General features: G+C 39.3%; 1 protein-coding gene across 1 annotated transcript in view; it reads left to right on the forward strand.

Moving 5' to 3' along the window:
- slif (cationic amino acid transporter slimfast) overlaps nucleotides 1-24,541 on the forward strand; it is a 60,886-nt gene that overhangs the window by 23,492 nt on the left and 12,853 nt on the right. Inside the window, exon 2 of the mRNA XM_071590648.1 lies at nucleotides 17,862-18,142. Coding sequence (XP_071446749.1) covers nucleotides 17,905-18,142 — 238 coding nt within the window. The 5' untranslated portion in view covers nucleotides 17,862-17,904. The remainder of the gene's footprint in view (nucleotides 1-17,861; nucleotides 18,143-24,541) is intronic.

Consider the following 24,541-nt stretch of genomic DNA (forward strand, 5'->3'; position numbering starts at 1 on the left):
ACAGTTTTTTCTCCAATAAAAGTGGAGTTTTAGGTATTGGCTGAATGAGCCAACCGTCACTACCGACACGTAAGTAATATTCTTAGTATTGAAATTAAAGAGAAGCAAATAACGAATATAAAATAGGATTTAAAACTAATCCTTTAAAGAAGTAAATATTAAAAGAAGAAAAATACCGAGAAAGAGTAAATTTAAAAGAATTAACGAAGTGTGCTCAGAAAAATTTAAGCCGAGGAGAATCAACGGGACCTTTGGCGACCGTGTACCCTTACAACGGTTCTGCCCACGAGCCAAATATCTCCTGAGCAATCTAAAACTTACACTGAAGCATCTTTAAACAAATATTTATCTTTGAAGGCTCTAATAACTTCACCTTCTTTGCTAATTTTCCCTTAATTAGTCCTTCCACAAAGTATATTCAACAAGGTATCAAATGGACGATGCTGGTAGCTTCGGTAAAAACATTATTTAAAAAATGAACTATTGCTCCAATTAAAAAATAAATAATTGACAAATATACTATATTATATTAACTTTAGTGAAAAATACACACGACTTCCCACGTTTTACCGAGAGGAATATGGTACCTTGACCTAAATACGTTTGGCTTTTGTTGAAGCAATTCTCAGATAAAATTTGAAGCGATTAGTTTATATAGTATTAGCTTCCAAAGATTTATTACTCTTTTTTAATAATTAAATTAGAAAAATGTTGCAACTTTTATTACTAACTTGTAGCATGTATCAATAAAATATAAACTGGCATTTATTTGCTACCGAAATGAGTGTTCCTGTCTTCCCAAACACCTTCCTCAGCAACGAGTCAGGCTTACGCCCTCCATTTGATGACATTTCATGAATTATCTCTCAGAAATATGGATAATATCATTAAGGTTCTTCTCTCGAATTTGAACTTCTTTGAATGGCTTTGAACTCTTCGATCTGATGCTTCAGTCATTCGCTTTGGGTCCCCTTTTCCTTCCCTCCAAGTGTTTCTTCTTTCTCTCGCTCACCATCCGTCTTTCGAAATCTTTCATTACCCTTCTATTTCTCTCCTTCAGTCAGTTCAAACGAGGCCATTCACCACCTCCTTGTATTTCCTACTATTGAGAACCTGGATTCCATTAAGGGATAGGTTAGAAGTGATGGACAGAATAGTTAAATATGATGAAGTGTAGGAAGATTAATGGAAGGAGATAGAAAAACCAAGTTTTGAGGAAAAAAACAACCATAGTTTTTATAATAAAAATAAGAGAACAAAAAAACAAATAAAAATATTCATTTTTAAACAGAAGTATTTGTTAATGGAACCAGCTGCCTAGAGGGTTGTTTGAGCCCTTTCCGCCAAATTGTATGCGTTTTAAGAATAGATTTAAAGCAGCCATAGGACAAAAGATTGGGTAATAAACCTTTTTGTCGGTGATTATTATATTATTTTATTTATTAAAACCATATGGGAGAGTACAGCTACGGTTGGAAAATTCGAGAATCTTTAAGTGCCATTGCTTTTAAACGCATTTTGTTTCATGTCTGTTTCGGATCAGAAAAGAAAATACTTTGTTCTTCCATATACTATATATTGGAATTTATGTTGAAGAACAAAATATTTTCTTTTCCGATATGAATCTCTTCCTCAAAGTGACGCCTCAAACAATTCTATTCATACATATTTTTCTCGTGCATTATAAGGGTGTATTACTGGACCGTTGCCAGCGGGCCATTTGCCTAATTGTAACTAAATGTAAATAATAATAATAATTTCTACTTCGCTCAGTTGTATCCACACTAATGGAACCCACATGATAGTCGTCTTCAATCCCCTCACATACGAGAAAGATCCTCTTCGTGAACCTGCCATCCTCTATCCTCCTCGGTTCTCCATAGAATGTCAACCTCCTTTTGAGCAAGGTCTTAGTGATCGTCTCCGTCTTCCGGTATAATTCTCCATTCCTCCTCTCCTTCCAAATCTCGGCTAGGGTTCCTCTGAGGCCCAGGATCTCTTCCTCCCTCTTCTCCACTACCCCCATCTCACATTGTCCCACATTCGGATCCATATAACGCTTGAGGTTTCATCACCGGGTTTTAGTGCCTCAGTTTAGCGTCGATCTTTACTTCCCTACGGTCAGCCTACGTTAAATGACGTATCCAGCTTATTCACCTCCTTATCCAGTCCGTTAGTTTAAATCCATTCTCCCTAGTATTCGAATCTGTTGTCATAGCAGATTTTTCCTCACTTAATTCTTACATCTCCACTCCCTTTGTCGCTTTCGATCTCGTATTCTGTCTTTATGCACGATACCCTCACTCCTGTTTTCATAGCTGTTTCGTGCAGAAATGCCAGCATTCTTTTGGCTAACTCTCTCTCTCTCTCTGTTAATCAATGTGAGGTCATCTGAAGAGGTCAAGCTGTGTTCTCTTTGGGCCTTTCTTCTTGCCCAATCATACGTCCCTCCAATTCCTTCCAATTCTAGCGTCATCTACCACGACCTCGTTACCCTCTCCTGCACTAGGTTGAAGAGAGTTGGCGAAGGCCCATCTCATTGTCTCACCTCCGTCTTCGTCTCAAATGGGGTCGATATCATCTCCCTACATGTGACCCGCGAGATGTTGCCGTGTCTTGGATGATATTCTGGGACTTATTATTGAGCCCAAATTCCTCTAGTTCGTCCACAAATTATCCTCTGTTGACCAAGTCATACAAAGTCTGTCCCAAAAGTAGTATAATTTATTTTTCCCGGATAAACGGACGGGCGGTGGTTTATCTGGCTGGGTTTGAGGGAGGGGAGTCTCAGGAAAGGCCTTAGACAGGTGGCAGTTGGCTCCCAGCCTTTGCGGAGAGCGGGTCGTTCGTTTGCGAAATCTCTATAACGTGACCTCTTTACGCTCCACCATGAACAGCGCTACGCCATCAAATGTTGCGTAAAACTGGGCAAAACCGGGAAAGATCTAATGACATGCTCAAGACAGCTTATGGTGATAACGCCATCGGTAGATCCGGTTTTTTTGATTGGCACAAGTTATTTAGGAAGGCTAGAGAAGATATAAAAGACGCCGAACATTCAGGACGCCCTTCGACCTCCAGAAGTGACGAAAATCTTGCAAGAGAGAAGACTTTATTGGACAGGGGTCGCAGATTGTGTTCGCATGGTTTCTGACGAACTTGGCATCCCTAAAAGTGATATGTATCGACTTGTGACCGAACACATGGGAATGAGAAAGGTGTGTGGGAAGTTAGTGCCGCGAGTGCTCTCGGACGATCAAAAGGAAACTCGCAAGTGGATTTGCCTTGAACTTCTCGACCGTATGAGAGAGGATCAAAATTTTTTAGCCAATGCTCCACCAGACTTGTCCCTCTTCCCCCTTCTCAAATCAGTGCTGAAAGAACGTCACGACGGGTCGGCGGAAGGTACAACAGGCCGTGACAAGGGAGCTTAGCAGCAATCCGGGCGCCGCTTTCCAGAAGGCGTAAGAGGCGTGGAAAACCCGCCAACAGCGGCGTGTGGACGCACAAGGGTGCTACTGCGAAGACTTTTGATTGAATCTATCAATTATGGCAATGCCTTGTTTTTAATCGGCTCAGCCCCACTATTTTAGAGACAGACCTAGTATCACTTTTAAAAATCTACGTAGACCACATTCGTGCTCCCATTTTTATCGTCCTCAGTATACTCTTGAGGGTCAGGATCTGCTCTTCACATGAACTTCCCTACCAGTCAATGCCTTTAATCATTATTATTAGCATGCTACTGTAACTTTTAGCAATGATTTAGAAATTTTAATGCGCAATGCACAGGAATGGAGGATAATGAATCGAGTTTTTGTCTCTCCAGATCCTCACGTGGTCAAGCCTCCTAAATAGCCTCGCTTAAAAGTCTCTAGTGTGCATTTTAGACTCGCATAGGTTGCTTAGTATTTATTTAGTATTTTTTAAAACCCTGCAAGCCCCCGCTAACGTGCTTGGCAGGGGGTGAAAACACGCCAGGCTAATTTTGACGCTAATATTTTTACCCTTTCCATGATCGGACGTTATTCTCATCCATCATCATTCATGAAAAAAATGACATCCTAAATCTATCTGTTCTACACTTAAGCTCTCAAATTGAATTGACATGATCTCGCCTACCATAGTACGATGGGGCTAATAATACATTTAAGACTCCCCTTTTCGTTAACGAAATTAGTTTCATGCAAGTTTCGTTGTAAATAATATCGTAAGCCTTAATTAATTGAGTTCAAAGTACAACCTTAGGTACACTTGATGGGCATTTTCAATGTAATCGCATTAGCTTCGGAATAACGAACCCCTAGTCCAAATTTCCCCGCCTTATGACGAAGATATTAGAGGGACTATTTTGAATTAATGCAATTGTTAGTTGGACGACATTTTGCGATATGATCAGGCATGGGAAAGTCACATCGTCGGCTAAGCACAATATTTAACAGATTTTGCAAATTAAACTTAAAACTCAGACTGAAGAGGTGTCGCTTTTTCCAAGAAGTAAACATTGTTGGACATTTCATTTCAACAAAAGGAATACAGCTGTACGACGAAATTGAATGTTGAAAAACATTTCACAGACCGACGAGTGTAAAAATTGTCCAACGATCTCTTTGTCTCGTGCAGATCCGAATTCTCTAGAGGATATGGGTTTCCAGGTGAATGTTTTAAGAAGTTTGGAAAACGTCAAAATAATTGTTTTTACATACTTTACTTAGAATTTATGAAAAATACTTGGATCAGAGAGATAAGGAGCAAAGTATTTTAATTTAAACACTTAATATGATGAAAATGGTATTGCTACGTTAAAAAATGTAACAATTATATTGGGAGAGTTTCAATGAACTAATTCGTAACATTTATGAGGGAGGAATTTGGTCGGAAGAGTTGGTCTCATTAGTGATAGTTCTCATCGTAAAAAGGGGAAAGAAAGCCATATGTGAGGAATATAGAATTAGTTACATTTCACATTCAGCTAAGGTGGTACTCAGGGTAATCAACATGAGAATGGATGGCAGATTCTTGATTGAGGAATGGTGAGGTGGCTATCGTACTGGCCTCCCTCCCAGAAGTCCCGGGTTCAAATCCCGGCGGTGTATTTTTCAGTGGCGGCGGCGGAATATTTTTCAGTGGTATCTCGATCCCTACTTTGTATGCAATATAGGGTTTGTGGAGGGCACTTTGAGTGAGTACGCCGTCCGTCGGATGGGACGTTAAGCTGCGGACCCCTTGGCGCCTTTCGTAAAGAGCAGGCCAATGCCGACGCCGGATTTCTCTCCACCCTTCATCCTTTCCTCTCCATCCCTAATGGCACAAATGACCTCAGCTGTCGGTCGCCTCCCCTGAACACTACTACTTGGGTGGGCAGAAGGATGGTAAAGGTGTCATGGACGGAAAGGAAAATAAAAGTGGAAATGCTGGGCATGATGTGAGAGGAGAGAAGATTATTGGGAGAAATCCAAAGGAGGTAAGAAATTTGGATGCAGAACGTTTTGGTTGACAACGGGATTTTGAAGACCGTGACAGATGGGAGAACTTTAGGAAAACGAGGAAGGGACAGGAAAATTATAGTCAAGGCATGTTGTACGGAATGAAGATACGAAATCCCTCCATGCAGAATGTATGCGGGATTGGGTAAGGGTTAGTTGCAGTGTCGGATGTGTCCATCCATGTGTCCATGTGTCCACCTTGGTCTAAACGGAATCTTAGACGGCCGAATACCAACAATTATAATAAATGTGTTACAATTCGATTTACAGGGTCGTATATTAGAGACATCAAGTGGTCTACTTTCAAGAAAGGTCTGTTGAATTATGAAACGGATCTATATCACGTGTTATTTTGGGCAGTGAATACCTCACTAAACCTTCGTAAAGACGGTCTAGCAGAGAGATTAAGTGGATATTTGCGGTTATCCTCGTACGGAATAGGATACGGCATTGATGACGTGAGGGTTGGCCATTACCCTGCGCTATCCCCCCATGCGTTTTCGCAACGGACGGCGCATCGGAGTTTTGGATGCTACAAGCGGAGATACACGCATATTTTTAGTTTTAATAGTATTTGAACGTGAACAGTCGTAAATCATTTGCCTCAACCATTTACTTTCTTCGGGGCGTGGTAGTTAATCGAGTAAACCGCTGTATCGCTTATATTCCGGATCACGCCCCTGGGCACCCTCAGCTTCACCAAAGCTGTGCGATTTTTCGAGTCTCAGATACTTCTGGGAAACCATTGGCAGCGTTGGGAAACAAACATGACCGCCTCTCCCACAGTGGGGATTTTAGTCACCGTTGCACTTAGTTAATATGGGTTGAATAGAGTCCATCAACCATCACGAAACTAGCAATCGATTTGATCATTGTTGTTTTGCTTTCTGATAGACTTCCTTAGAAGAGATTGGTTTAATTGAGAAATCGATAACAAGATTACGACGGAAATATCATACCTAAGTCCAATTTTGTACACTTTTTGGTCAATATTCCGATGACTTACCTGCATATATGTACTATGTCATCGGGATTCTGTGAGCACGCTAGTACAAAACTTTGTACCAAACCTCAAAGAGGATATAATTTATCGCGATATTTGCATTAATTCGCATTTCGCGATTTTTGCATATTTTATTGAGGATATCTGACCTTTACGGAGCAATGAGCCTGATTGACCTCCCTTATTGACCTCCTTTTTCTGGTAACTCACCTAGTGGCGTGGACACGGGGGAAAACTCTCCTGTTAATCCCATGTACATCGCCGACAATCCATGACTTTCAAAATTAACTGGGGAGAGGTGGTGTCAAATGTCTTGGCCTAGCCAGTGTCAATGATGATTCATATCCTACGCCCGAAGAAAAGATTTCGAGTAAAACAGACTGGTATCTGAACGCGCACTTGTTCAGAGCAATATTTCCACAGAGCCTCTTTTCTTTGTCCCCATTTGATTATTCCAAACCTCTTGGATTGACGCATGACTCTCGAAGGCTAAGTGCTTGCCAGCTATTGACAACAAGAAAAACTTACTTTTTTCCACCAAATCTCTGCTTACTAGTGACTTCCGCGGACTTTTGTGGGTCAAACCTCAGATCTATGGCAGTAAGTAATATAGCCATATGAGTACCATGTTCAGATTTTGAAAAAGACCCCAAATGGTCGCTACTGAACAGATACGATTGCTTCAATTATTTTCCAATAATTGTTAAATGTTAACGCCCGATCAAAATAAGGTTTGACCTCATTTACGCCTGTGAAACCAAAAGAAACTAGTTAAAATTCCATCATTACCATATCTGAATATCTCCTCGCATTGCGTATACGCCGAGAAGCAATAACGACAGACATGCAATGTGTAAATGTCTTGATAATACCGCACTTTTCGATAATAAACTGAGACTGAAGAGCTGTGAGCGAGAACTGGAAGTTTCTGTTCAACAGAAACGAAAATGTCGCCTGGTTCTTGACGCAAACTTGGCAGTTGATTTCAAGGTGCATAAAGAACGGGGAAGCATCTTTCTTTCTTTTTTCAAAATAACAGATGATACTTTTCGTCTGCCAGTTGACCGGTCAAAGTAAAATTGACCAAAAACTGACTTTTGCATCCATTCCTTCAATTCCATACATGCCGTAAATGAACCAAGCAATTCATGCGCAGATGAAGAAATAACAGCGAATAACGAAGCGAATAACGAAGCGAATAACGAAGCGAATAATGAGCCCCCTGTGGCCCATTCTATGACACGCCAAATGACTCAAAAAAATAATATGGCATCTTTAATTAACTGTGTCTACATGCATGTGCGGTCACTTCTGTCGATCATCAGCTGAACTCAATTCCGTCTAACATAGACGCACATCTGCCGATGAAACACGGAGGACGCAGTGGCTGGAGGAATGTGCATTTCGCTTCAGTGGAATATTTCAACGGCATGCACTGATTTCACAGAATGCCGCGGAGTGAGTGCCGCAAGAATTAGCACTAACCGTCATCCCGGAGCGCAGAGGCGGGCGTTGAGGGCGACCAAGTCGTTGAGAAGGGGACACGAAAGGGAAGTGTTGTATAAATCATAATGTATCGTGACGCGCAATCCGCCAGGGTTAGGGTGGAGATGTTCAAGTGGTCAGTCATCCCTACCATTAACAAGCAATCACAGTAATTGACCGCTGGCTCCTCTTCCTCTTGGTTTATACCGCTGAAGAAGAAGCCATCCTACCCACAGCCCCCTCCTAATTGTCATTCAGAGCCACCCTCACGTCCCGTCCTCAATGTGCCCCACCGTTTGCATGGCCGGCATATAAATTCCTGCATGGGCTTGCATTGAAAAAGCAAAAGAAATGACATTTCGTTGGCGATTCTATTCGGAAGGTATGGATGAGTTATGCAACCGTTATAAATGGTTAATACATTTTAGAAGCCGGATACATATAATTGGTACTAGGAATGAGAAGTATATACCGATATACAGGTAAATCGGTATACTTCAAATATATCAGAATCCAATATAACAGTATATTTTATATACCCCCCAATAATCGGTACAACATGTTATGTGGAGTCATTATGAAGGGAATCTACTTAGGAATGGCATATATGTCGGCGGGACAGTTTTTGTCGGAGCATTACTATTTTCTAAAAACTGCAATTTCCTCCCCTTTTGATAGAAATGGGTACTGAATTAAAAAATACATGATTTTACGTTTTCATCGTACATAATAATGTGCAATGAATGAAACCGTGATGAGTGCTCTTTGTGTCTTGTCAGATTCAGTTTAAGTCCCTGCTGCATCTACGAAGATCACAGTGCAATCAGGAGTAGCTAAAATGGGTTGGAAAAAGTTATCGGTCTACTGAGGAAAATGGAAGCGCACTGGAAGCAGAGACGCAACACGAGCCTGTGCAGAAAAAAATTCCCATTCTATTTTTACGAATTCTGATGACCAGTGAAATATATGCAGAGAATAAAAATAAATAATCAAAAAATAAAATGCTCGAGGGAATTGGAAATTAGACATTTGGCGATGAAATCTAACTGATCAATTTAAAAGGAGTTTTGTCCAAATCAGTGAATTGGCAGAACATTTTTTTTTAATTTCATGTCGTCATTTTCGGTAAAACGCAAACCGTTTTGCGCCACCTAAAAAGGCAAAATACTATATGTTTATCTAATAACCCTGTTACACCAATTACAACACCTATTACGCCAATAGAGATCGGAAAAATATATTACCATATGAACGTCTCATGGTGATGTATTATTAGACATGTTCACAACGCTTGTATTTTGTTCCGTGAGTCGCGACTATCTTTCCAACGAAACCACCAAGTTGACCTTCAGAATGAGCTCGGTGAGTCTGACCTCACTCACGGGACACCATCGTTCCAAATATACTGACCGTCTGCAGTCATGACCGGATTTCACCTCCGTTTGGCACCATATGTCCACTGTCAAAAGCCTTTGACAAAGTTGACCACGATCGCTTAATGCTTAAGATGGGCCAATTGCTACTACACACAGATGGAAGAGTAATCTCTTGGGTCAGAAATTTCATGGAAGGTCGAACACAAAGGGTCAAATTAGGAGAAGTGTATTCTGAAAAAGCAAGGGTAACATCGGGAGTCCCACAAGGAAGCGTACTTGGCCCGCTATTGTTTTTAATATATATAAATGATCTCCCAATAAATATTAATTCTCAGTTAAGACTTTTTGCAGACGACTGTATTATCTACAGGAAAGTCGAAAATGACAGAGACCGTGACAAACTTCAGAGGGACATTAATAAAATAGCAGATTGGGTGACAAAAAATGGGATGGATATTAATGTTAGCAAATGCAAATCCATCACTTTTAGCAATAAGGTAAATGGAAACAATAGGGAATATAAATTCTCAGAAAATGTCATTCCTAGAAGTGATACTGTCAAATACTTAGGTGTATATTTAACTAAGGACTTAGGGTGGGGGCTAAATGTGGAGTACATCTATAAGAAAGCTTTCAAAACTCTTCAATGGGTAATGAGAAACCTCAAAGGGAGCGTTAGAGCAACCAAGGAGAAGGCTTATCAGACCGTGGTAAGACCAATTTTAGAGTACGCTTCTCTTGTATGGGACCCTCATGAAGAAGGTCATATTAAAAAACTGGAAAAGGTGCAAAAAAAGGCTGCCCGATATGTACTGGGGAAGCATAGGAGGATGGAGAGTGTGTCTGACATGCTAGAAACGCTGGGCTGGGAACCTCTAGAATCTAGAAGAAAAGTAAGCAGACTTTGTGGAATGTTCCGAATTTTGAAGGGGGAGAAAGCTTGGGCAGATCTTAGGAAAGAGGCGGGGAACCCAAATTTTATAGGCAGAAATGATCACAAATTTAAGATAAAATGCCGGGCACAGAGGACAAATAAAAAAAATTTTCTTTTCTAAATAGAACAATTGTTGAGTGGAACACCTTACCTGCAAAAATATTCGAGCCCTTTCCTAACAGAGTGTATACTTTAAAGAATAAATGTAAGGTATGTATGTAAAAATTTGATTTATGTGTGGTGTATGGTATTATATGTTATAGCTTAATTTTTTTTTATGTATCTTTTTTTTCTTGCTGATTAATGGTTGTAAATGGGATGAGGATTCACTTGTTTTGTTAAAGAGATTTGTGTTTGTCTGGTTTTATGTATTATCTTTTGCAATTATTTGGGACTTGTGTGTCACCTGACAATGTCTATTAGCACATGTGTATTTATAATAATAATAATATGCTTTGACTTGGACGCTGAACAGGGTGTGGTGTCCCCACATACTACGGCCTGAATGGTCCACAGAGTCGGATTAACCAAGTGGCAATCCCAGGTGATGCAAGCAGTGTGAAATTATCTATAGCATTTGTTTCAAAAGTTTTGTCAGGGGCAGAACTGGAGTGGAGGACATAAATAGCTTAGTATGTACTAGAGTCGAGGGTAGCTGGTGTCGAGGGAATTGGGCCAAATACCGCACGCAGTCGAAAGAAGCCCCAAGGAACAGGATGGGTCTTTCAAATGCGTTTAGATTCACTTATTGCTCAACTCCACACACGCAATAGGCCTCTCTTTCCGTCAGACCAATGGTTCATAGTGCGTCACGATTTGGTGGATTAGTGTGGAATTGGGATAGGAAAGGCGACAACCATCAAAAAGGAGACTAAAATAAGAACAAGTTCCGTAATCTTAAGAGACAATATTACCATAATTTTGGTGAATTCTGATATATGTGGTATGTAAGAAGAAAATTTTTGTATACACAATTATTTAGATGCCAAGTGGGATGGGGAAAAGCTGCGGGGGGAGAATAATTGAGGAAGAATGTATTGAGAAAAACTCAAAGGGAAATGCTGAATGAAATGCGAGACTAGAACAAAGGCAGATAGAAAATCCAGTAAAAATAAGATACATTTGAGAGATCGTTAGAGAGTTATACCTATTGAGATACGTGTTGGAGGCCATGGAAAAGGAAAAACCGGGAGGTAGAAGAAAAATTATTAATAATACGAAAGAGAATCTGCAAATAGGAAATCGAAAGCGGAGTAAGAATTTAGCTAACCCAGGGACCTGTAGCACGATGATTGAACGTGTTAAGTTATTGGCTGAAAGTTTATTGAAGATAATTTTCGAAGCCAATACGATTATTAAAATAAGAAAAAACTATGACAGTGGAACTTCGCTGACCGAAACTAACCGTTATTGATGATATGTGTGTTGACGCTTGATAACAGAGTAGACACCAATAGCGAAGACTGTCTCTCACAGCGCAAAACTCGTGTCATTTACCTGTACTAAATCGCACAGCAATTTAAATCTTTAATACTCGTTTATTGGTTCTGCAACTTTGTAAAACTTACAACTTACGTAGTCTCAACAAGCTATAGGAATGAGCAAATTCCCCAATTCGTTGAGATAATGAAGGCACTCGAATATCTAATGCGACATCCTTTTCGACTGAACGTTTTTATCATGAAGGTTAATACTAAAAACATAATAACATAAGACCAATATTTCCATCGAAACATTTTCTTCTTATAATTCTTGGCAAATCGGCATACCTTTTTTTGGATGGATATTGATATGCGACATTGCAGATAATAGTCCGTGTAAATATTGCAGAGCTTTATCTCATTTATTAACAGCATTTACCGACATATCTTACTACCAAAAACAATAATCCATAACTTTATAATGCTAAGGAACACGATATGCGTGAAATACCGGCTCCATGATTTGACAATCATAAGGTAATTCAAACAAAAATGATTACCTGAGTCTTATCCAACACTAAGTTTTTACCAATAAACTTTGGAATAATCTAAATATTGTGAATCCTCTCAGATCAAAATGTACTGATCCGCAGCCAGAAGTGGATTTAACAAACCTCTAAGGGGTAAATTTTCAGATGTGAACAAAAATAATTGTAAAAACCTTTTTTCAACAAAAGAAGTTAAAATAATGTTAAATTTGAAAATGATTACACTGATTTAGATAACACAACACACCCTACAGTAGATAATTAGATGCCCGGGGCAAGTATTTAAAAGCAGTGTCGGGCATATGAGTAATAATCATTTTGACGTTTATTAAAACCAAAAATATTTCCCAAGCAAAGTGTAACTGGAACGGCAATTTTCAACGTGGTTGGTACAGAGGTAATAAAAAAAGATATTAACAATTTTCCACAGTAGAATTTTAATAGTACGACTGGGTTTCGATGTATTACTTGAACATCATCTTCAGGTAGCAAATGAATTCAAGTGCCGTCTTAAAAAAATGTTGGCATCCCGGGAAGGGGGGGTGGATGTGGAAGGAAAGGAGAGACGGAGGAGAAGGTTCCTCTTACAACTTATCCAGAGGAAAATTGTCACTATCTTTTCTTTATTAAATTTGAATTCCACTACATCACGCCTGAAACTACTCAATTTGGTAGTGAGGTGTTCCCCAATCAATAATCCGAATCTTTGTCACTTTGGGGAAACAGGAAAAAGGGCACGTTAGAAATCAAAAGTTAACGGAAAAATCTGCCGACTTTCCGGGCATAACTCCGTCGCCATCAATACAATGCGATCTTCAGCGGCCGCCCTCATGGCATGTGTCAAAAAAACATGACGAGATCGATTACGATATCTGCGAGAGGGTCATCAGATGTGTGTCACGAAGAGATGCGATAATCGTAGAATGGAAAAGCTTGAAGCAACGGATTTAGATCACTGTATACGTACACGGCGAAGTATGAAAGAAGGAAACTAGAGTCGAATACGTAATCACGATCAATTTCTTGACCAGGTGAAAGGGGTGAATCTAAGAGGGAGGGTGCGCCATCCTTTAGGGAATATTTTTGGATATAATAAAATCCAAGATAAATATTACTTACACATCCGAAACTATTGGAGACTTCCTTATCATCTGATCATAGAATTATCTACTAAAGGGTTTCTCTAAATTTTGAGATTAATTTCGATTTCAAACATGACTTTCAACTTTCTTTGACGGATAAAAGTGATAATTTTTTCATCTGACCATATACGAAAAATCTCCCATTCCGAAAAGATTCTGAATTCCGCAACTATGAGGTGAACACCATTTCAAAATGAAATGAATATAATCTAAAAGAGTATAATCTAAATTTACATAAAACCCGAAAGATGTCGAATGGGCACGTGCTAAAAGGTTTAGGACACCAAGGTTTGATTGATTGTGAGTAAGGTACTTTAGGGGGTCGTGTGTTTCGCATCTCGTTGAAAAAATGGGTAATTGACAGCTGTGACATCTATCATCCCAATTATTATTAGGTAGGCTACTGTTTAAGGTAGATTTTGGACAGACACAGACTTCAATAACGATAGATTTCTTTGCCTCTCCTAACGGAACAAAACCTGACACCCGACATTACAATAAGCACTTCAATTCTGCATTCTTCCTTCATTGTATCTAACGTGCCCAGCCTTACCACAACCCTACCTTGATTGTCTAAAATTCCCCTCTATCGCAGTCTTCATTATTCCACCGTCGATCGAGATACGCCATCATCCACCTTTCCTGCTTCCTTTGGATTTCCCCCAACAACTCCCTCTCTTTCTCCACCATGCCCAGCACTTCCTGGTAGGTTTTCCCCTCTATCCATTTCAACTTTAAAATCCTTCTCCACATCTACATTTCAAAAGCCTCCAATATACTCCTTTCATCTTTTTTAAACGACGATGCTTCCGCGCCATACAAAACCACGCTCCAAATTAAAGTTTTACCCAGCCTTTTCTTTGCATTCTTACTCAACGTCCCTGTCATCAATTCCCACCTCTTTGTAAAAGACTCTTTGTCTAACGCACTTGTTCTTATATGCCCCAAGTACTTAGACAATCTTGGTCCAAAAAACTTCCAAGGTAGGTAAACAGTTGTAACTGCTCTGTTAATGACCTATTTTAACGAATAATTTCGTTTTCCTATTTCTCGAAAACTTCATAACCTTTGTTTTGTTAACATTTATCCTCATAACATACAAATCACAATGCCCTTTCAATGCACTGAGCAATGATTGTAATCCCATGGCTGACTAACAAACTAAAGGTTGATTAACCACAAATCTAATTGCATGAATTCCCATCCGAATTGCATTCCTATCTCCAATTCTTCCCTTGCCTCTTTTACTATTTCCTCCACGTGTACATTGAAAAGCACCAGTAGCAATGTCTGTGATAATGATATCTTTCTCCCTGGCCTGTCTAGCACTGATCATCCCGACTCTCAATCGGCCACACGTGCTCGAACAGTCTGAGACAGGCATTCACAGGTTGCGGATAATACCAATAACACTTGTTACCCTAGTTCTAACATAAATGCAATCAAATGAATTCCCAAAGCTGCGATCGGAACGGGAGAAAATGATTATTCACCATCATCCGACATATGATTATTTCACAAGGATGTTTCAAATAAAAAGGACGGAGGCCAAAGATAATCGAAAGTCCTTTCCTGGCGATATCTCCTGGACGTGAGGATGGATTGTCCCAATCATTAACTTTTCCCGACGCTGGCTTGAGGCGTTTCATTCAGGAAAATCCAATACATGCATTAGAACTTGATGTTGTATGTAATATGGACTGTAAGTCCAGAAAATGTGAACTTTGTTTTGAATGATGACAATTAAATGATTAAAAACATAGATATTTTATTTCTTGCGTCGCTTGTTTAGTCACACACTTCGTACAATTATCGTTATAGCTGTATCTTAAAAGAGATCATCGTGGTGTTACTATAGACAAAGCGACTAAGAGCGTTTGATTTACGCTCGACCGGTAAAGTTCGACACTGAAGGGAGATTTCCACAAAGAAATATCTGATCCTAAGCATGTCCAATTTTAGCCCCCTTGAGATTGCTAATAACGATAAATAGCAGTGTGTGATTATATTATAGCCACATTTTGAGCGCTTTCTCTGCCGGTGTGGCATTAAGATTATTAGCATGAGTACTCCACTCCCCGATCTCTCGCACTTAAGTTTTTCATACGGGACTTCGTTCTAAAGCCCCGGATACATAACAAACAAATATTTAAATAAATATTGAACATTGACCCTATGTAACCAATAACCGTAGAGAGTTAAAAGTGTTTCAAAAACGGTCGGGAGGTGACAACAAGTTTTCACATAAAAACCTTTCGTCATAGGTTTGTTGTGAACATTGAATTATAAGAGTGAAAAATAATTATTTAAATCTGTCATTTCTCGTTTTCCGTCCGTTGACCGTGTTTTATCTACCGATATAGTGTAGGGTTTTTATAGTTTAACCGCGGCATAAAGAGAAGCATGCAGACCTTTCATTGCTAGTTCGATTTTCAGCTAGGTTGTCCTCTGAAAATTCCGCGACAAAGCTATTTCACTAGGGTTTATTGAAAATATTACGGAGATAACCAAGGTCGGCAACTTCCTTGTTGAATTTTTTTTCACAGCCTTGTCTTGCCCGTCGACATCTGAAAGTCGTGCGCATTGCACCACCGGCAGGAGGTGAAAAGAGTAGATCGAATAATTTTTCAATAGATCACTTCTTCGATACTATTTGTTTACATTAAAAGCAAAAAATATGCCGCCTAAATTTTGGTAATATTCATTTCCAGAGTATATTAGAACCGTAATGGGCCTTAAAACACAAACTATTACGTCACTATATTAGGATTATACTCGTAAGAACAATCAAATCAGTGAGGTTCGAATTTAAAAACATCGAAACTGAGGAAATTTTTACTACGCCTATTGTCACCATCTCCATTAGTGCAGGAATTGGTGAATATTTTTACCACATACATTAGTTTTTTTGCAGGCTCAGTGATCTCCATTTCTTTTTAATCGAACACCCATGTATTTTAAATAAGTAGCCCACCCTTCGCGCGAGGGACTTCGTGGTTTTCTTCTCTCAGCAACTGGAGGAGGCCGCCTCGCTTGCTTTCTTCCGCCGAAATACTATGGAAAACCTACTTATCGACGATGACAGTAAAATATTAATTGCTTTTCTATTTTTTTTGGTGTTTATGAAAAAAGTACAAATATTTGCACATCCCGGTATTTTTCAACGCACCACAGGGCGTTGCACCGCACTCCGGATGCCACCGGAATAACTCATTCTGTGACAATCACGAACTCGAAGAGTCACCGTTTAAACCTGTTTAAAGGCCGATGGAAGGTCACGTGGTGAAAGAGCTGCTTCACCCACCATTTCATGATTCAGTCCGCATTCATGTTGCGAGTGAAAGTCAACTTATCCACAGCTTGGTAAAAAGCCTCGTTTTAAAGATGCTTACTGAAAATCTAGCGTCGAAATTGACTAGTACCAAAAGGTTTGTAGTATTGCTAGGTTCTCCGTAATGCTGAATAATCTGCGATTTAAAGTTTACTTAAATGCAATAGGTCCGCAAAGCATTTCACTCCAACCACCGAATGCTCGTAAGATATGATTATCAGTTCTCAGTGTTTTTAGAAAAAAAATTGGGATTCCACGAATGACTAAAGAGGCAACGAAAAGTAGACTTCAGAGAACTTCATCAATTGCTTAAAATGTGCATTAGCTAGATTTAAAAGCATTCGCCTTTTTACCTGAATAAATACCGATCTGTATGAAACGATGATATATTTCCCTCAAAACCAGCGACAGGCGCTTTTGAATTGCCTCGCTTATGGGTAGTAATGAGCCGCTCAAGTGTGAAATGGGAATGTATAAAAAATGATCTTATAGAAATAATATGTTGTATACATGTATGATGATGTTTATGATTAGAGAGAAAGCCTTAACTCTGGTTACGAAAGTTCCCTAAAACCTGCTGACAACATTCCAGCCACCAGAAACAAATCCTCCGCTCTAGGCTTTTCCCCTCGTCACCTTTTAGTAGCCGTTATTTCCATTTATTACACCCATGATATGTATTTTCGCATCATTCCAAATACCCTCTCTCCATCAGCTCTACCTATTTCTCCCCGCATTTCTCCAAATTCCTCTCTTCCGCAATCTGTCTCACTGTTGTCGTTGGTCTTTGCATCTTTTCATCTCGCATATCCCATCCTTCTCCACACCTCAAAATACTCCTAGCAAAATCCATCGCGAAAAGAGGATCCATCCTATTTTCTCAAAAAACCATTCTTCCTTCACTTCCATTCCACAAAAAACCATTCTTCCTCACAGTGGCGCTATTAAAGCCTTGTATAAATTGTATTAGCATATCTACCCAAGAGTCAGTGTCATCAGTACTCTCCTTAAAGTTACTTGCTCTTTATCCTTTTGCTTACGGTATTATTTTCTAATTCCCTGAATGGAAAATGTATTCCCTTGTCCAATTTAATACCATTTTTTTGATTACCTGTTATATTTTTTTATTTTCCAGACACTTTATGGATTCATCCTCTCGTGAGACATAATCTGAAGAAATGAATGTAAAACTACGAAGGGTTTGGAATGCCTTCAGCCGAAAGAGGTTTATGGAAGAGGACACGAACGTAACACCCTTGGCACGAGTCCTAACAGTGTTCGATTTGACCGCCCTCGGAGCAGGGTCCACGCTTGGCCTCGGTGTCTACGTCCTCGCTGGGTCCGTGGCTAAGGTTCAAGCTGGCCCCGCTGTTACTCTAGCGTTTTTAATAGCAGCTATAGCTTCAGCTTTCGCGGGTATGTACCTTCTGAACCACTCCAATAATTCCATAAAAAGTGCAATAATCAATCCGGAACCCGGTGAGAGTAGTGTTCACCTAATACTGAGCCCTATATGACGGGTGAAATGTACACACCAGGGCTTGGGGACCAGTTCCCAACTGTGGTTTCCCAGGAAGGTCTGGCACCCGAAAAATCAAAGCTTGAATAAAGTCGAGCGTGTCCAGAGGAGTCATCATTGAAATCGAACCCAGACCGTCCGGTCAGTAGCCCAGCGCTCTACCCACTGGACTACCACTACTCTGAAAAAACTCATTAATTCACTTTTGTTGCTTTACTAAAAAAGAATTCAATGCTGTATTACCTATTTCAACATTAAATTCTTGTTCTTGATCAAAGCAAAAAAAACTTCCAGGGTACGTATGGAGATAGTTATTGCGGACGTAAAGTCTAACATAATTTCCATACGTCAAAATAAGTATAATCTTTTACCCTCCATTGATTGGATGGGTTGCGCAGTGGTGGGCTTTCGATTACTATTATTAGCTTTAGTCTTACCATCTAGGTAGGATTTTGACTAGCCCACTGTGAGCCTAGCCTAAAATGACATTTAATAATGACATCGCAATAAACCATTTTTCAACACCACAAACGTTCTTCATTTATTCATACCTTCCAGAACTTTCAATCTTTTCCTCTCTCTACCTCACTCACTAAACGTTCTCCCTTCTATCACAGTTTTCAATGTACAATCGTCTCTCAATATGTCCTACGTCCACTTTCCCTGCCTTTGAATTTTTCCAGGCAACCCTTTCTCTAAGCTTTCTTCTCGTATGTCCAGCACTTCTTCGTTAATTTCCCTCTCCGTCTATATTTTACCTATCTTCTCCACTAGTACACCTCAAAATTCTGGCCGTCAGACAAGATACGGCAAAGAATAAACACACTTCACTTCGGGGTTGGGGGAAGTAGATATTGGTGAACGGGCTGCAAATTTTCGAGATAATGGAAAATTATAACAAATAAAATTTCGATCGTCATTCGAATTTTCTTCTGGGAGAGAGAGAGTTTATTGTAGCCCCTTCTGACCGCATTTTGATCCCCTTTGATCTCTAGATCTACGGAGATCTCTTGCGAAATCGAAGAGTACGATTGTGCAATGAGTGTAATTGGTGAGACTTACTGAAGCCTGATTCCGACCAATTCCGACTGCTGAGTCATCTCCAAGACTGCACCCGCCCCTCGGGTGCAGGCTGTTCACCACACCCGGGCGGCAGCATGCGCGGGGCGGCGAAATTTCCAAATAAAATTTCCGCCGGGAGCAGAAAAAGAAACATCCCAGCTGAGAAAAATAAGCAAACATGCGGAACATGAACAGCAGACAAAAAAGCCGCGTCACAGGTAGTGAAAAGAGCGCTTTGGGGACGGGGATGAGTAGAACGCTATTGTACATAGCGATGGGGAGTGAGAGGGGACTGATGCATATCCACAAACAAGTTTCGTGCTTTGGTGATGTCGCTTAAACGTTGCAATTTCCGGGTGGCTTAATTTTCTCCGGTTTGCAAATCGCTGGGGAGAATTGGTAGTCTCGCCTCGTTTGAATTTTCGGTTGCTGTCCCGGCTTCAAATTCGAATGGCGCAGTGAATCATTTCTAAGAAAAGAAATCCACCCTCCATTACAGCCTGTATTTCGTCTGTAATCGCCTTTTCCTGATATTCCTTATGTCACGCCTTTTCTACAACATTCACTTTCTCGGTCTATCCCAATTATTGGCATTATTTCCAAACCATACCTATTTAATGACTGTTCTCTCATTCATTCAAACCAGCGTAACACCTTTCTTTTATACTTGTGGATTAATAAAATCTTGATCCACAGGATGTTTAATATACCTGGTGTAGAAGTGACCGCTCCTAGGATATATCAATTAATCGAGTTTCCTTGACCTATCATTCATCCCAGGTCCATGTCGTCAGTTTTGCCCACTCCCGACTCCCACGAAGTGAGGCCAGTAATCCGACAGGTGCCATAATTCGAAATAAAATTTGGATTCGGATGCAGAATCATAATAAAAATTAACAATCGTCATGGTCAAGTGTTATTCATAAATGCCATAAAGAAATAATAAAGTTTTAACGAAGCGATTTCTTTTACCTATTGCCTCCCCCTTCGGTAGCCTTAATTTTTTCAAGGACAATATAAGGGGCTAGCGGTAAAATAAGCCGCCAGATTGGTTGGATGTTCGTGAAATCGTGTCAAGTCGTGCAGGCTAACGGTTCCACGATTTCCTTTCATTTCCAGTTTCCCTGCCTATCCCCCACCTTCCCTGCTCCGAGAAGTACGATACAGCCAAGGATCAGTATGATTCACTGTAAGCATCTAAAGCATACCGAAGGAGAACCAGAGTGAAAAAGATTTGTGCTTAGTGGTTAGATGGAGTTAAATGGCCAATTCTATAGATTAAATATCCTGTCGAGGAACCAACAAGAAGAAGGAATAATGGAAAATGGAATTCGATACGGCGGAGAAATTTCGGACAGAAAAAAGTGAACGCACTAACAGAAAGCGGGAGAATGGTCGGAGGCTTAATACGACAAAAACATACGAAATATAAAGGAAAATACGCAGAGTATCTCGATGGAACTGAAAGAGATTTAAGGGAGATGGAGAGAATATGTGGATGAACTTTGGGGGACAGACCCGTTACCTAGAGACAAACGGAATAAGAAGAGGATGAGGTCACAGGAAAGCTACATAATGAGAAAAAATTAGCAATATGGAAAATTCAAGTAAAAAGGCATTGGGATCAGAATGAAGAATTTTTTATTATTTAAGAAAAAAGGAGAGAATTGTTTGTTTAGGTTCATTCCGCAGCATATATTAAGGAGGAATACAAATACAAGAAAATATTGATGATGGGGTATGGCTTTCTAAATTCAATTTTGCAGTATTCTAAAAATACTAAACCTTTTGCTCGTAGATAGTATATGGTCAAAAGTAAATTTCTTATCTTGCACTTGCTGGAATTCATTGACGGCATTAAATTGGAAACTAAATTATAATGATGAAATAAAAATTGTTAGTTTAATTCTTTTAGATTTAATTTAAGAAAAATTATTGAAAAACCGTAATTAAATTAATTTTAAAATTAAGAGTAATGGTTCACATCTGGATTTGATAAGCTATTTGTACCTCATTATAATATTAGGTAATTATGTAATAGGTATTAAACTTGAGAAATTGATGTGAATGCAAAAGTTAGATCACCATTTTCAACAAACAACGCATTAAAGCTAAATCAGTCACATGACAATTGGTTTTGACAACAGACAGAATTCAAAGAATATAACAATATTGTTTCCAACATTATCTCATGATTCCATCAGTTACGAAAAAAGCAGAATGTCTATCAATTTTTGGAAGAGAGTGGCATATTCAATTTTCATTCAATTCCTATTTGTTGGGAAATCCTGACCTCAAGTCCCTAAAGTAACACAATCAGATATTTCATGACAAAATGGGCTGATAAACAGCTAGGACAAGTAGGCCATTTAGCTAAAGTAAGAAATATATACGTCTAAAACAGCAGCTTCCTATTATATGCAATTGTTCAGGAGTCTGCCCACCCTGAACCATAAGTAAAATTCAATCAGATAGAAAGAATAGAGATGAAAAAAACACTGCCGTACTAATGGACACTTGGAAGTATGCAGAAAAACTGTGATTTTCCAACAGTATTCTTCATCCCGAGGTTGTCAATTTTTTTATCTATTGATTAATATAGGTACCTGTAACAAATCAATAATAACTACAGTGGTAACTTAGTTGAACAAACTGGGTAAGGCCTATCATTAATCATGTGATGCCTCACTGAACAGTTTAATATCTATATTTGTCTGACTCTGTACTCCAGGTCTGTCAGAATATTTCCTTTCTCAAAACAGGATTCCTGTCGCATTAACCTAGGGTTTCCTTCCTCACTTCTCCCTCTCCTCAATTTTTACCTTTCTTAGTTCCCACTTCATCATTCCTTAAGTGCAAATGGTCTCACCTCTCAAGTGCATCTAGATAAGAAGTACCACTTATAAGTATTGCATTGAACCCTTACTTGTTTGGGGTGATTCTATGGAAGTGTGTGGAATTAAAGCATGGGATGAGTCAAAAAATTAGAAAATATATAAAGAAATATATTTGTGAATTCACATATACCATACCTATAGCCTTACATTTCAGTGCAAACAACATTATTTGATACTAAAGAGGCAAATGAATTGATAATTTTGTTAACCAGTAAACTAAGCACCTGTGAAATTATTTTGGATAGTATATACTACCTTGATCAAAAAGTTCCCGGAATAACCACCGTGTGGCGCTCCCATCGTTCCGATTTGAGTTCTGTTTTTTTTTGTTAAATTGGTACATCTGTTGTTGATATTCCCTTTAAATCTTAGTGTCATAACTTGACATTTGCAAAAGTTACGTAGCCAAGAGTACATCTATCTCTGTGTGTGTTGGCGATTTTTTACAATTTCAGAAATGGATTTAAATTTGCAACAACGAACTTGTATTAAATTTTGCGTAAAAAACGGATTTAGTGGCGCACGGACGTTGGAAATGTTGGAAAAGTGTTTCGGCAACGATTCTCTAAAAAAACGGTCGTTTACCAGTGGCACGAGCGGTTCAGAAGTGGTCGTGAGTCAATCGAAGATGATGAACGCAGTGGCAGACCATCGACATCGAAAGTTCGTGAAAAAATTGATAAAGTAAAAGAAATGTTGGTCAATAACCGCAAATTAACCATCAGAGAAATAGCGGAGGACTTGAACATTCCCTATGGATCCGCCCAAGACTTTGTGGTTAATGATTTGGGTTTCCGTCGTGTAGCAGCAAAGTTGGTTCCAAAAGACCTCAATTTCATGCAAAAAAGAGACCGTGTTGACGTCGCAAAAGACATGATTTGCGAGGCTGAATCCGATCCCACATTCATCAAAAGGATCATTACTGGAGACGAGACGTGGGTTTATGAGTACGACACGCAATCCGGACATCAGGCAAGTGAATGGCGTTCACCAAATGAGCCGAGACCAAAAAAACCACGTCGTTTTCAGTCAAAAAAGAAGGCAATGCTGACGGTTTTCATGGATTACAACGGTGTAGTGCATCATGAATTTTTGCCAGAAGGCCAGACAGTAAACAAAGAGTATTATTTGGGCGTTATGAGACGTTTGCGTGAAGCAATTCGCCGAAAGAGACCAGAAATGTGGGCAGAAAACTCGTGGATTTTGCACCATGATAACGCACCGTCGCACAGTGCTATCATTATTCGTAATTTTTTGACGAAAAATGCAACAAATACCATCCAACAGCCACCGAATTCACCTGATTTGGCTCCCTGTGACTTCTTTCTGTTCAATCGAGTTAAAAAACCATTGCGGGGAACGCGTTTTAGCAGCCGAGAGGAAGTAATGGAAAAATCGCAGGAAGCACTGATGGACATACCGAAAACCGACCGTAACTTTTGCAAATGTCAAGTTATGACACTAAGATTTAAAGGGAATATCAACAACAGATGTACCAACTTAACAAAAAAAACAGAACTCAAATCGGAACGATGGGAGCGCCACACGGTGGTTATTCCGGGAACTTTTTGATCAAGGTAGTATATTGCTGATTATGTGTTATTTCCACAAAATAAAAACATATTTAAATTTATAAGGCCAAAGACTTAATTTCTTACTCTAATTCATTTACATTGTCATAAAAGATGCTTTGAATAAGATAAAAGAGGTAACATGCACAATAAGTTACTTTGCTAACATTTAGATATCTAGGGCAGGTATCTATCTTTAAGATTTGATGAAATGCAAGCCTAATATATGTAGAACTAAGACCATGACAGAGTGGCCAATTATTTTCACCCAAATGTCCAACATTTTTTGCCTACTCTGCTAGGTGTGCATTACAATGAATTATTTTGTTAGATATTATATAGTGTTTTTCTGTATGAACTATTTGCCAATTTTTATAGAGAGTGCTTATCATATTTAACCCAGGACGTATATTGAAATAATGATAATTTTATAAATTTTTCCAGATTTACAGCTTAAAATGTTTAACTGCGAGGGCAGGATGAAACCTAATGCACACATGCTTGTACACCACAAACAAAATGAACTTCAAAAGTACTCCTGGTTGCATATGGAAGTAACATTCCCCCTCAACAGGCATGCGAAGCTGAAGTATGGAGACGTGTTCTAGTGCTATGTCAATGTGAATTAAACAGCATGCTGTTATCAAATTTTTAACTACTGAAAAAAGGACTCCTACTAGGTTTTATGGTTGTTTAAAGGCTGTTTATGGTGACAATGCTGTTGATAGGTCTACTGCAAATAGATGAGTAGTAAAATTTTGTGGTT

This window comes from Hetaerina americana, unplaced genomic scaffold (genome assembly GCF_022747635.1).
Source record: "Hetaerina americana unplaced genomic scaffold, ioHetAmer1.1.p SCAF_4, whole genome shotgun sequence".
Taxonomy (NCBI): Eukaryota; Metazoa; Arthropoda; class Insecta; order Odonata; family Calopterygidae; genus Hetaerina; species Hetaerina americana.